Source organism: Hakea prostrata, chromosome 3 (genome assembly GCF_041222555.1).
Source record: "Hakea prostrata isolate BN-2017 chromosome 3, UWA_Hpros_2, whole genome shotgun sequence".
NCBI classification, from domain to species: Eukaryota; Viridiplantae; Streptophyta; class Magnoliopsida; order Proteales; family Proteaceae; genus Hakea; species Hakea prostrata.
This window is the reverse complement of record NC_142602.1, coordinates 64,998,661-65,013,461: the sequence shown is the minus strand read 5'-3', so window position 1 is coordinate 65,013,461 and position 14,801 is coordinate 64,998,661. Positions and strand designations below refer to the sequence as shown.

The 14,801-nt window shown below is 38.3% G+C and overlaps 1 protein-coding gene across 2 annotated transcripts in view; it reads left to right on the top strand.

Moving 5' to 3' along the window:
* The window catches only part of ILA (putative protein kinase regulator ILITHYIA), a 112,731-nt gene that overhangs the window by 57,961 nt on the left and 39,969 nt on the right, over positions 1-14,801 (top strand). For both annotated transcript variants that reach the window (XM_089150711.1, XM_089150710.1), the window contains exons 28-32: positions 1,760-1,840; positions 1,927-2,043; positions 9,318-9,490; positions 11,584-11,661; positions 11,769-11,916. In XM_089150711.1, the coding sequence (XP_089006837.1) occupies positions 1,760-1,840; positions 1,927-2,043; positions 9,318-9,490; positions 11,584-11,661; positions 11,769-11,916 (597 nt within the window). The remainder of the gene's footprint in view (positions 1-1,759; positions 1,841-1,926; positions 2,044-9,317; positions 9,491-11,583; positions 11,662-11,768; positions 11,917-14,801) is intronic.

Below are 14,801 nucleotides of genomic sequence, written 5' to 3'. Positions count from 1 at the left end.
CCTCTCTTGCCTCCAAACACAGTTCTGAATTTTATTTTTAAATCAACATGTGTTTACAATGGTTTAAGGTTTTATTTATAGCCTCTAAAAGAAACAAACTAAAACTCAGACTAGGAAACCCACTAGACTTCAAATTAGCACTCTAATAAGTATGACCTGACTTAACTAATGACTCTCACATAAACAAGGACCCTATCATATCTTAGTCATAGAGAATCCAAAGAGTAGATATGAAGTCCTAACAAAAAATAGACTGACACTAGGGGATTCCAACATAACTAGGAATGAGACTCTTCAATAAATCACAAATTAATGACTCAAATGAGAAAATAGAAATAGATCTAAGGTCTTGATAACTAGCTGGACTCAATGGGATCCTGACCTAGGACTCCATGAAATTTGCAAAAAAAATGGCCAAAAGACCCCTGGATCAACTAGGGGCCATATGTTTTGGGCACATAACTATAGGCCCCATGCAATTGCTGGAAACGATTTACATCAACTCTCCCCCGCTTGAATGCATTCATCTCCGATGAATGAGGGGCTTCTTCTGAACTTCATGCTTTCTTGAAGTTTTTTTTTTTGCTGGATTCTTTCTGGACTTTTTTGTAGCTTCACTGGATTCAGCCATAAGGACTTGCTCACTAGGGTTCGAGTCCTTTTGATTGGTTATTAGGGCTTGTCTTCTTGGCTTCCTTTGGTAAGTTTTAAGGCTGTATTACAAACTTCTTGCCTCTATGTTCAAAGACATACTTGTTCTCTCTGCAAGTGATGGTGACATTGTTTCGAACAATCAGGGTTTTCCAAGGATAATATCAGAAAGCTTCTGGCACCGTTAAGGAGTGAAGCTTTCCTTTTCTGACAACCTAGGGCTTTTGGGTGGTTTACAAACATGAACAAAATTAGCATTAGCTAGCATCTTCTGATGCTTGATCAATTTGATGATTGTATGTAATCTAAACTCCAGGTCTTCCCTGGAAATTCAGGTGAAAGTTGGGGATTCTATTGTTAAGGTGGATTATGATGATTTCAGGTTGATTTTGGCCATTTAGCTTTGGATATTTGGAATTTCAGAGACATGGCAATCTCTGTTGCCTGAGAAGATAATCTCAGAGCTCCTTTCTTGCCAGAGAGTTTGCATCAAGCTGAACATGTCAGCAATTGGTAAAATACCAGGAAGGGTTCCTATAAGAGAATACAAATAAAACAATTGGGTAAAATTATGTTATTACCCATTTTAAGTGTGATATTGCCATTCTGATTTTTCTTTGGGGGAAGACTAATGGTCAAACTTTAACCGATTTTCTTCTGTAATTGAGACCCTACTTATAATATGGTGCATGTAATTCATGGTTTCTTTTTTTGTTTGGAAGGGGGGGGGGGGGGGGGACGTAAAAAGTCCTTTTTATTTCTTCCCTTCGTGTGCTTGATGTAGGTGATTTGTGGTAATGGTTGGTTTTTTGGTGCTTCCATTTTGGGTTATGGAGTAAGGTTTTCTTTGCTCTCTGTTGGAAACATTGGTTGTTGAAGCAGGTGGTAGTGTGGTGGGGAGTCCTGTTGTTGGTTTTGGTGTATTTGTTGGTTAGTTTGCTCTTGCAGGCTGCAGCTAACCAACCCTTTCTATTTTTATTTCTTATATTTTTGCTAATGCGGACTAAAAAGTTTCTCTCTTTATTGTTTCTTTGGTACATTTTAGCAGATTAAGACACATGTTTGCACATTAGTGTTGCTCTAATATCCATGTTGTGTTTATTTGCAGGCATCTGATGAAGAGAAGTATGATTTAGTACGTGAGGGAGTCGTTATTTTTACAGGAGCTTTGGCTAAGCATTTGGATAAGGTGGATAAATTTTATATTTTGTATTTCTTTTTTAATGATAAAAAACTCAACTTAGAGGATATGATTATGTTTATATTTTGGTGCAGAATGACCCTAAAGTACATGTTGTTGTTGAGAAATTGTTGGAAGTCTTGAACACTCCATCGGAGGCAGTCCAACGTGCAGTCTCATCCTGCCTGTCCCCGTTGATGCATTCCAAAGAAGTATGTTTGATATTCATTGATAATGTTTAATTTTAATGTCGTCTGTTGGGTTCCTACTTACTAAAAGTGTATTGAATTGAGTTTCTTCTTATGAATTGTGATATGATATAATGTCTGAATTCTCCGAACCTTTTATACATTGTTTGGAACAGTGTTTGATATTAGAAATTGATAGTTTCAACTTTTAGAGGGAACAATACAACTTGAGGAGGCTAGCTTTAAGTCCATCCCCTGAATATTGAGTTGGGTGTCCTTTTTTATTCGAGTTTAGAAAACAAAATGATATTCAATATATGGAACTCATGGTAACTCCTGTATGCAATAATATCTCACCTTCTTCCTCACACTGCCCTAAATGATGTAATGGCCCTTCCATAAGCCTAGCTGAACCCATTTTGGAATCTATATCAAAATGAACCGGGTGCAATTTGGGTTTTTATTCAGTTGGGTGTTTAGGCTATTTTACTTTCTATGGTTTGGAACTTATATGTGATAGTTGTTGTGAGTTGAGAGAAATTATTTTAGTAATTTTTTGCCATATTAAGACTTCTCAACTTATTTATATTTGAGAAAACCCCAGAATTAGAAAATTGAAAATTCACCTACTGTTAAGACTTAAAAATCAAGGTTTTGTTATTGGACTCTTTTTTTGGGGGGGGTGGTGGTGGTTGGGGGGAGTGTGTTTAGTAATGAATAATATCTATTAGTAAATGATGCAAGAAATATAGAAGCATTCAAATAAATAGTATTTGGTGTAAATAAGGGTGGTACCTAATTAAGTTGTATTAAAGCTGAGTAGTAGTAGCTGCAGAGTACGAATCCAAAAGGGAAGGAATAATTGCGCAAATTGGGGTTTGGAGATTTTACTGTTTTTAGAAGAATAGAAACATGTTGAAAGTGTTTAGCTGGATCGAGAATTTTTTTGGAGTTTTTACAAGCCCTTACTCTAATTTCACCCTTGCTGGTGCTCCCTGCTACTCGCTTCCCTCTGACTCTAATCCATTCCCTGCAATTTCACCCACCCTAATGTAGAAGAAGTTCTAGTATGAACCAACACTGTAGTACAGTTTATGTACGAATTCTCAAGCTGTCCTGTAACAATCGAATGTCAATTCCAGTGGCAATTCAGTCTTTCGAATGGTCTTCAGCAGATCAACAATTTTCAGAGCAGAATTCTCAGAACAGGTGGAGAGCTTAGATTGAGCCTCATTCTCTCCCCCATGGCCTCTCACTTACTGGGGTTGGCTATCCCAACCTGAGAATCTCACCCTTCTCAGCCTCTCTTAGGATAATGTATTGCAAAACTGCCATGTGATTTCATCCATTAGATCATGTTGGGGCCTCTAAGGGCATTACATTATACATAGTCAAGGGTTTACCTCAAACTATAAAAGTAGAAAATCTCTAGAGCTGAGACTTGAGTTACAAGTATTAGATCTATGCTAAGTAACAAAACTAGAAGGTAAAGCTTGTCCTTGTGCATCACTGGGTGGGAAAGTTGGCAGTTTGTGCTACTGTGTGTCATATGTGGGCTGAAAAGAATCAAAGATCTTAGAAACATGATACAGCTAAATTCTGAACTGTGATGGCTGTCAGATAACTTAATTCCATCAATGTGCTTTTTTTTCTCTAATCGGTATGCAAAACTGAAAGACACATGTTCAGAGGACAAAAATGTCCCTCTTGATCTAGTGCTAGTGTGCGCTAGGATCAAGAGGTATCATCCCTCCCAATCTAGCAGCAGCACGCACTAGGTTCGAGAGGTATCATCCCTCTCCTATTTGTACTATGACTCTACTTCTATTTGGTATTAGAGTCATGAATTCATTCTTTTATTTAATTTTGTTGCTTGTTTTTCTTTTCTATTCCAGTTCTAGAGTGGTTTCTATTCCTTCTTGTATTTATATTTCCTTTTGTACTCAAAAGTAGGACTTGCTCAAATTGTAAACTATAAATTCCCCCCACTGGTGGCTATCAATAAACTAAACTTAGTATGAGAAAATACCTCTCAAAGCTTACAACAACATAATATGTAGCTGGTAAATGGGGAATTCACATTTTGTGGAAATAGTCCCTAAACCTTGCTGAATTGCATTGCGATGGCTCCCCAACAAATGATTGGGCTACCTATTAACTGATTTAAAATGTAAGTGGCACTCCAATCCTGGCTTACTCTGGTCTAGATAATGATCTGTCCATTATTAATTGTGGGGCTTCTAGCTATTCAAAAGGGAATCAGTATTGGAAACTTGGAATCCTCTTATATATATTGATCTGGATCCTTCATTCTCCCCATTATGTCATCAGATTTTTTTTATCTTTGATGGCTTCCTACATCTATATACAGGAAACATGTCATCCACTGGTCTTCCATTTGCCTTCCTAAGAAAGGAGGTGTTGGTGTTTGAAGAATCAAAGAAGTGAACTCAGCTGGGGTCATCAATCTGATTTGGAAAACTATCTCTAAAAAGAATACTATTTGGGTTGACTTATTGTAGTAGCACTTCCATAATTGATTAGATTCCCTTGGGACTGCTTTCGTCTCGGCGAATGCTTATTTGACTTTGTGCAAAATCTTAGCTGCTTTACTCTGGTGGTTGCGACTACATTTGTTCCCCTATTGGAGATTGCAGATCTACTTTCCTTGAGTTAGGTACCTTGTATCCCTTGAGAGTATTTCTTCACTTGATCGGTCCAAGAATCCTTTATTATTCGGTGCTACTTAAAAAAATATTATTCAGTGGCTGATCTTTTTGATTCCTTGGGCTGGGCACTCTTACTACCAAACCAGGAAATTTGTACCAACATTTGGAGTTTGAAGATCTCTATCCCTCAAACTCTCAAATTCCTCTGGGGAGGGTGAGTCTAGTGACTTTATCATCTGAGGTGTAAATTCTGCTGGTACCTTCATGGCTAAAGCTGCTTGGAAGTTGGGACCTTTGCCACTCCAAAGCTTGCTCGGCCCCCTGGTGCATCTGGTTTGGTTGAAGCATCACTTCCTTGACACTGCTTCTGAGTCTGGTGTGCTTTCTCCATTGCCACCCAAATCCTTCATCCTTGCCAACTTATAGTTGTTGCCTCCGTTGGATTGCAAATTAAACATCTCTTGTTTGACTGTCCTTTGTCAGCCTAAGTCTAGAAAGCTCTTCTTGCCAAATGCTGGCCCTTAGGTGGAAGAAATCTCCCATCATTGGAGAATCTCAGTGGGTTGATAATGCTTTTGCTGGATCGACCAGTTGTGTCATGGTCAGAAGCGGGTAATCTATTTTGCTATCAATTTGGTTGGATGGGTGCATTTTCAGGAAATGGACCAGCAACTCTAGGCCCTTCCATCAGATTTAGGAAATATCCATTTTATCTGAAATTAGAGCAAAGATCTATACTTTTTCGTGTTCCTTGTCCTGCCACCACAAGGAACAGACTCAATGTTATCTTGGGTCCCTTCTTTAAATCTCTTTTCAAGCCTCACCTTCCTCTATTTTGGGTTTTAAGTCTCGTTTCTCTCTTTTTTTTTCTTTCTTTTCTTTCTCTCTCTTCTTTTTTTTCTTCTCTTGTTTCTTGTATTCTCTCTCCTTCTGGGGCTTTGTTGCTCTTTCTCTTTTGGTAATGAGTCCTTTTCAGCCACAAAAAGGGTGAAGGAAGTAACTACAATAGAAACTTTAACTCAGTTAAGCAACTAAAAGTGGAACTTTAGTTTGAATAAAAATAAATGGGAAAACAAAAACTATCTAAATGCTAATGTAAACACTAAATTAATTAGAGCTTCTAATAGAATGTTCCACCCACATTCAGAATCTAATTTACACACCTGCTGCCCATATCAGCCGCCAACTCCTGGCTCATGTGAACTGTAACTTTTTCCCCCTAAAAGATTTCTATCTTTGTTCCTTTTTCTCTACATGTATCTTTGTGTGGTGGGATTGCCTTATGTGATGCTCCATCATTCCAACAAAATTTTACCATATCATCAATTCATCATACCAGGCTGCCTCTCATGGCAGGTTGATCCCACAACTACAATGGGTTGGTTTTGGGGGTTGTTCCTGCAAGTACACATTGGTTTGTGATCTAGATCACTACCCTTCCTGCAACTCCTGTGTAGCCCAATCCCTCTACAACTCCCTTTCTGATATAGGACAAATTGCAGGTGGACAACAACTCATAAGATCAAATTAGGCCCACGGATATTGGACTTTGGCTTCCAAGTCCTGCGACAAGGGTTAGGAGGAGTCTAGGGTTGACTGAGGTGAATTAGGGAAGAGTATTACGACTTGGCTAAGCTGTATGAGGTCTGGAACTGGAAAAGATGATTCAGTTAGAGTTATAACAGAATTTTAATTGCAGAATTATTCTTCAACTAGGGTTTTAAGGAATTTCAGGGTTTTGTGATTTCAAGGGTTTCTAGGGTTATGTTAGTTTGACTTAGGGCTGGAAATTGATAGAATTAATTCTGTTTTTTTTTGTCCTGTACCTTCAGAATTAATTGCTTAGGGCTATAGTTCAAAAACTCGGTTTCCAAATTGGTTTAGTACTCTTGGTTAGGGTTAGGGTTTGGTCTGATTGGGCTGAAAACAGGAAGGAAGGTCACTAGGGTTAGGGGAATGATGCTTCTCAAGTTTGGGGCAGATCTAACGGTTAGATTGCAGTATGTCTGGCCTTGAATCTAGGTCTTAGGAAAAGTTCGAAAGTCGTAGAAAATTCAAGAAAATTAGAATGAGGGTAATTTGGGAAACAGGGTTATGGATTTAGGGTTTGGGGGATGGGGGGAGTCTGCTGGGGAAGGAATGAGAGGGGAGAGGCTGGTTTCACGTTGGGGATTAAACTTACTTGATAGAGAAGGGTTGTTATGAATGACAACTGAATAGAAAGTCTTCAATGGCAGCCACAACCACAAGCTTAAAGAAGATGCAGAAGAACTTGAAAATTAGAAAACTCATATCTCTCAAAAAATTAGGTTGTTGGCTTTGTTCCCCCATGGCTTCAAGTCTGATTTTTTATCCAATATTCAAAACTGATTTGCTTGCAATGAGGTGGGGGCTTTTTATAGCCTTACTACTAAGATTCAACTTAGGAAACCTACTTGGACTCAACTTCAGGAATCCTATTACCAACAACTTAAAAAAGGACTTTGATAGAAACTAGAAAAGGAGTCTTCTAGAGAACTGCTGAACGAAGATAACTTGCAAAATAGACAACCAACTTCTAGAAAGAATCCTACTTGAAAATTGGATTCAAACTGGGATTCCTACTTAGACAAACTTTTCAATAACTTTACAAAAAATGACCTAGACTCAAAAATAAAAGTAGTTCTAGGATCCTACTAACATATTGGATCCAATAAAAGGGTTCCTTCTCTAGGAATCCTAACTAGAGTAGGACTCTGTTGTAAATTAACAACGAAGGACTCAATTGCAAAAATAAAGGTAGACCCAAACTCCTAACAGTATTCTGCATCCAATTAGGTGGATTAAGACCCCAAAAGAGAGGACAAAATGAGCAATTTGCCCCTGGTCAGATTCAGCTATCCTGGAGGGCCACAGAAATTGGGCAGGGGTCCTCCTTGGTTATATCATTCTCCCCTTAAAGAAAATTCAATGCTGAATTTTGTAGTGTTGTGGTGGGAGTTACTTATTCACGGCAGCTTGTACCACTTCTAGATAAAACTCTGGCAAAGTAGGAATGCAGGGAATGAAGTCTTTGAGTATGGGGGCCTTCTTTTTGAAAAACCAAGGGGGTGGAAAAAGTCACTATGGTCATTCTCGAAATCAGCTTTAATGCTTCTGGAGTCTTCTTCATGCTTGCTTAACTGGTACAGTCATCTTTATGCTGTAATCACTAAATGTCTTGTTACCAACCAGCCGTGTCATTTTTTTTCCCTGAGGTCTTGAGGCACATGCTCTATATCTTCAAGAACATCATCAGGAACTTCTTTGGGAATGCTCTCGGTTACTTTCTCCGCTTCCACTGTGTTAGCCTTGTTTGCTTTGATTCCTTCAAGTGGCTCTCGACGGGCATAGTGGGTGTTGCCTGGAACGGAGGCTGGATCAAGTACCTCTCTTGTTGTCACTTGAAAATCTTGGGTGGCAATCTTCTATATTATAGATCAAGGGCATGGTGAACTTCTAGTTTGAGAGGGGGGGGGGGTTACTTCTCTAAGCACATCTCCTGCTGGTGTTATTGTTTTGGCCATGTCCTTGTAAGATTTGGTAGCACCATCACCAGTTTCTTTATCAAAGGCTTCTTCTCCTCGTCTTCCACACTTTCAGTCCTGAAGTCGCTCTTAGGCCCTTCTGATATCACTTTAGTAGGCATGGGAATATTTCTTTATCTTCCACTCTTTCATTAAGACCCTACTAGTTGTCCAAACTGTTCTCCTTTGTCAAAGAAGTCTTCTAGGGCTGCTTCTAGAGAAGGGCGAAGTACTTCTTCTTCAAGAGTTTGTTGGTGGATTTTGAAGACAGCAACTTTCCTTTTTTGAGGGCACTCTCATGCAAAGTAATCCATCTTGTAGTAACTAGGGTTGCCCTATTAGGGCGCTTTGGAAAATGGACACTGCTAGATATATTTGCTCTCCTGAAAAAATAAAATAATAAAGAAAATATAAAGTAAACATAGAAATTTTCTGAAAGTGGCACTAAAAATGTGCTGCAGCCTGCACGGTGAGCCAGGTGGGCCCACCAAAATCTATTCGAATCCCTACTTTGTGATGCTGCTTTATTTATTCTTTGAGCCTCTCTGATCTTCTAAGCTTTTTGGTGTGTTCTGATGCCCCATGACTCCAAAGACAGCTTCTGCTGTTTAACCAGCATCTCCTTGTCGGTCTGAACTATGAATGTTAAGACACCACTGCTTACATAACAACTCTATTTAAGATGATGGATATTGAGCGAGGATAGGGAGCCAGAGCCAAGACAAGGTCTTCAACAGGAAGCAAATCCCTCGAGGCAAAAGAAAACTCGGCAACAGATGTTTCATTCCTTAATAAAAAGATCATCCAAAATTATTCTTGTCATCTTCAAACTCTAGCTGTGTGTCAATATACAGCCTAATACTTCTTGGTTACTTAAGAGATTGTTGCATTATCCTTCTTTTCTCTTTGAATTACTTGGATGTTTGGTAGGCTAGTTGTGCTTCTGTATTGGGTATTGCATTTTTGATGTAGATCCTTTGACTGAGGTTTCTGTTATGTGAATCCATGACAAAATAATTGTTCTTGTTAACATTTGAGCGGTTACAATTTCTTAATTTTCATTTTTTTTCTTGTGTTGTATCAGGAAGATGCTCAGGTACTTATCTCTCGGCTACTGAATCAATTGATGCATAGTGACAAGTATGGTGAACGTCGGGGGGCTGCATTTGGACTTGCTGGAGTGGTCAAAGGATTTGGAATATCTTGCATAAAGAAATATCGAATTGTGATTGTGTTACAAGAGGGTTTAGAAGACAGGTTCATCCTCCATTTTCTTTCTAACTATTAGTTTACAAACTGTGTAATAAGCCTGGATATGTCATGGTGTGGAACACTTACATTTAGGTGGGTAATAGTGGTTTTGTCTTGGTATTTTCTGTTCAATGATGAATCTAGATTATATCTATGAGTGATTACTTTGTGGCGTTAAAAGATCCCTTTGAGTCTACTCCTGTGAAAAGCCTAGGAACAGGTTCAGTGCATATGTAGTAACACCAAGTTAAGTGTGATAAAATATCTATTAGTTGAGTTGGTGCAAATTTGTCAGTGCGGGGCAAACACATGAGATTCTCTAAAATGCCTTTCCTTTCTGGACAAGGATCTAGACATTCTGATGCAGATAAAACTCTGTCGCGGATTTATTATAGTTGAAATGATCTTTTGGTTTATACATGTTTGGCCTTTGGTCCAGTGGAATTGTATTATAATAATCCACTTTATTGTATTATTAATACAAGGTTTCTTTCATCAGTTAGTTTAGATAGAGTTATATTTGCTTGTTGTATGTGTTGTTAGATGTTGTGGTTTGGTGTTATACGTCTGTTAAGAATCAAGCCTCATTCAATCTCCTTTTCTTGGGTTTGTAGCTTTTCTTCAATTTGATTTTTTCAAATATCTTGTATTAAAATATGCCTCCGAATTATGATTTCAGTTCTTCACCCAAAAAAATGTGATGTGACCCAGGTTCTGGGCCAGCCTTCAGGATCCTTGTTAAGTAGAGTCAGCGATTAATTGAACTATCCCTGGGGTTAGGGTTTTATCCATATCCAAGATGGGATGGTTTTGGTGAAGAAAATGAGGAAGTTTTAGGTTAACAAAATTTGGATGGGCTGGGGAAAATTGTATCTTGGTTATGGGAGGATTACAGAAGCTAGGGTTTTAACAAGACCTAGTTGGGAAAGTGTTTGGGAAACTTGGGGTCTTAACCAAATAGGATGGTAACAATTGGGGAGATTATGGTTTCACCCAACTAAGATGTGATATTTTTGGGAAGGTTAGGGTGTTAACAAACTCTAATGTGGCCATGTGGGATGGTTGATTGTGGTGGAAAGGGATTTGGGATATCCTGAGACACCCTAGGTAGGAGCTGGATGTTTAGGTTTTTGACATATAGTTAAAACAATCTATCAAGCTTTTCATTGACACTCTAATCCATTAAGAGACCCTTCACAAAATTTTGCAGAATTCCTTTAATTATAATGATTTCCAATATAAGGCGTAAGGACTAAGGACAAAATTAAATAATATAGAAAGAACAAGCCATTAAGTTCCCTAAGTTGAGACCAAATATCTAGCCTAGAAAGGAGTTTGTTGCAAGAACAGACCCATCCAAAATCCCATTATTTTGAAAATTGAGATGTTTCCACATCATACGATACCTATGATATGTTCTTGCAATTTAGTCCTTCCTGAGGTTGGGGTTTGGTCTTAACTTATGAACCTGTAATGTCTTGTAACCTTACTAAATTATGGGATTTCGTTTTATTTGATCTTAATGGGATTTGTTTTTGATTACAGGGAATCTAGAAAATCTCTTGAAGGTGTCTCTTTTTGAGTTTGGAGCAGAAACAGGCCAAATTTATGTTAAATGTTAAATTAAACTAGAACCACTAAAATGACTAAGTTAAAATTTGCAACTTATATGTAGTCCATGAACCAGTTAACATACAAAATGAATAAAAGGAGTCCATTTTAAATATAGTTCAAACAATCTATCTTTGCAGTTAATGGGTCATAGTCTTCTTTGAATGCAGCTTAATAAGATCTCAATTGGAATAAAATTGGCCAAGCATCATTCTAATGGAGAAGTTTTGACCTTTCAAAAATGGAATTATATGGAAGTGACAGGAACATGTAATATTAGTGATTCAGAAAAAGATGTTATTCCATTAGTGCTTACTTGAGTTGAAACTTGGGATGTTTCTGGATCATATGATATCTGGACTTTCTTCTTGCAACGTATTCCTTTCTAGGCTTGAACTGGAGATTTGGACTTAACCTAGGGAACTATGATGCCATGTGACCATCCTGACTGAATCTTGTTCTTATATTGGCATTCATTTTGATTACAGGAATTCCGCAAAATCTCGTGAAGGGGCTCTTCTTGGATTTGAATGTTTGTGCGAGAAGCTTGGTAGATTGTTTGAACCGTATGTTAAATGCTCTGCATCACATCATAATCAGACTTCCTGAAATAGTTTTCCGCCCTCTAATTATGTACCCTACCCTACTTGGCTTCTCTTTTTCCTTTGTCCAGATATGTGATTCAAATGCTTCCGTTGCTTTTGGCATCCTTTTCCGATCAAGTTGTTGCTGTTCGTGAAGCTGCTGAATGTGCTGCTCGTGCTATGATGTCTCAACTTAGTGGTCTGGGAGTGAAGCTTGTCCTTCCATCACTTTTAAAGGTTCATTTTTTTTTAAAAAATTGTTATCTTATTCTGAAATATTTTGGAGGCTTATTTCCTCCCCACCCCCCCCCCCCCAAAAAAAAATTTTTTTTTTTTTTTTTTTTTTTATTTAATTTTTGAGTGAGAGTTTCTTAACATTGTGGGAGATCTCGCAAGATAGTTCGTTTTTTCACATAGGCGAGATGAGATGGAGGTTGAGAGCAGAGAGTTGGGATATCTCGCTCGAGATCTCACCATATCTCGCTGGAACTCTCAATTTTTGCCTTTTTTGTATGGATTTCGACTGGATTTTCACTTGCAACTACTTTTAGCACATCTACAACATCGAAGAAAGATCAATCATTCTCTGCTTGTCTTATGAATTTATGATTTAATGACTTATATAGAACTTATAATGGTTGTATAATCTTATTATTCTATTCTTGAAAATTGAGATTGTTATACTCATATGGATGGAATTTTGATAACATTTAGGTTACTGGATGCATTTGATACACTTGCTTTTCATTTATATGCCTTAAAGGTTCTATATTACATGTTGTATAACCTTGCATTCCCTAATCCTTCAACATTTCGGTTTCACACTATAGGTAGACTTAGAAATCATACATATGGTTGTTTTCTGGTAAATCCAAGGCCACCAATGTGTTCAAAAGGCCTTAAATAGGCTAATTACCAAGTTTCAACCCAATTGAGACCTAAAACCCACCGAAATGGGCCCCTAGGGTTTAATTGGACCAAAAATTAAAACAATTCGAATTAAATGATATTTCAATGAAAAACCTAAAAAATGACTGAAGCAAATCTAAAGATTGGGATTTTTGTATTCTCCATGTTTTAGCTCCATAAATAGGCTGACGACATAGGAAATCCATCCAATAAAGGTCCAACCCATACGCATACCAACCCTTGGTCGTTTCCAAATAGAAGGCCCCTTCGGCGCTGGATGTGCATCACGACACCTTTCTTTTGAGGAGTATAAGAGCAAACAGTTTGGTGTGTCATGCGATGCACAATGCAGAAAGCAGATGTGTAAAATTGAGCATATTCTGAAGAATTATTTGATTAAAGATATCAGCTGACACCAAATTAATTTTTATCTTCAGATTAAAGCTGCATAAAAATAGGCAAAAAGGCGTTGACTTCATACGTTAGAGTGAACAAAAGACATGAACAAAGGTGATGTATCCCAAATTGAGGGCCAGTCGTCAGGATCAGTCCTTGTGAACCAGCAGTAAAATAGGGTTTTATTACCCTGCAGTTGTAGGATTAGGGCTGAATAAGGGTTCTAGGGTTGAGAATTGAGTAGGATTAGGTTTGGTTAAGGTTGGCAATGAGGGTTTCGGGAGAATAGGATTTGGTAGAAATTAGGGTTTCCAAGGGGTGGCTAGGTTAGGTCAAAGGTAAGAAAGGGGGAGGGGATGATGATTCTAAAGGGAAAAAGGTTTTGGAGGAAGGGTTTGAAAGATCTAAGTGAAAAGGAAGGCTAGGGTTTCTATGGTGTTGGAACTCAAAGGCAGCAAATGAATTAAGGTTAGATTTGGGTTAGGGTTGGTCTGATTTGGCTCGAATTGGTCGGGAAGCTCACTCAAAATAGGGGCTTGATGCTTCTAAAGTTTGGGACAGATCTAATGGTTAGATTGCTGAAGATTTGACCTTGAAATTTGGTCTCTATAAATGTCCAAAAATTCTGGAGAAGTTTAAAAATATAGAAAAGAGGGTGATATGGAAATTATTGTTATGGTTTTACGGGTTTTTTTTTTTGGGGGGGGGGGGAATAAATAGGGCTGCTTCTAGGGTTTAAGTGTTTGGGAAGGAAGGGATAAGGTGGTCTGCTAGAGATTTCAAATCTGGTTCATGAATCGGAATACCCGTGGTGAAAGATCGTGAGATTCATGAGTGAGGTGGATTGGGGTGCGGGAAAAAAAAAGAAGCTATCAGTTGTCCCACGCAAGTTGGACCCCCACCAAACACAATAAAATTAGATTCCATAGATTGGAGCATAGATTTGAAATCTCTAGAATTTAAAGAGAGAAGGAAAGGACGGGCTAATGTAGAGCTAGGGGAAGGGAAGAAGGAAAGGTGCTAATGAGAGAAAAGAAGGGGAAAGGAAGGGCTGGGGTTGGGGTTTGTCTGTACTTGAATGAGAGAATGGGATTAGAAGATTTTCAAAACTGTAGAAATTTCAATTACACAACAGCTGCCAGTTTTCCCTCCTAGGGAAAACCGATGACTCCACTTTTGCACTTTCAAATCTCAATCTTTATTAATCATTCAATCTGTCTTTTACAAGCTAGAGAGGCTTTATTTATTGCCTTACATGAATGAACTCAGACTAGGGCTCAAACATAAAATGTGATCCTAACTAGGGCTCTAATTGGACCAAGGCCTCTCATTCCAAAAAAGCTTCTGTCATAACTTATAATGATTCAAATTAAGAAATGCCCTATACTCCTTGTAAAAAGTGGACTATCACGAAGGGAATCCCTCTCTAATTGGGACTCCTACCTTAATTGGGAGATAAGTTGAGAAGGACAAATCCAAACTCAAAAACAAAAGTAGATTTGGGATCCTACTGATGTCCAGGACCCAACAAAAGGAATCCTTCTCTAATTAGGACTCCTAGCTAGACTAGGACTCTATCATAACTTAACAAACAAGGAGTCACATAACAAATTAAAAGTAGATCTGGACGCCTAAAATTGTGCTGCATCTATCTAAATCAATTGGAACTCAGAAAGGGGTTGCAAAATCTCCAAATTGCTCCTCATATGGTCCGGCATCCTATACGGCCGCATGGTTTTGGGCTACAATCCTCTCCTTGGCCTTGCTTGAGAAAAAGAAAGGGGGGGGGGTTCCTTCTGATTATTATAGAAGGATTA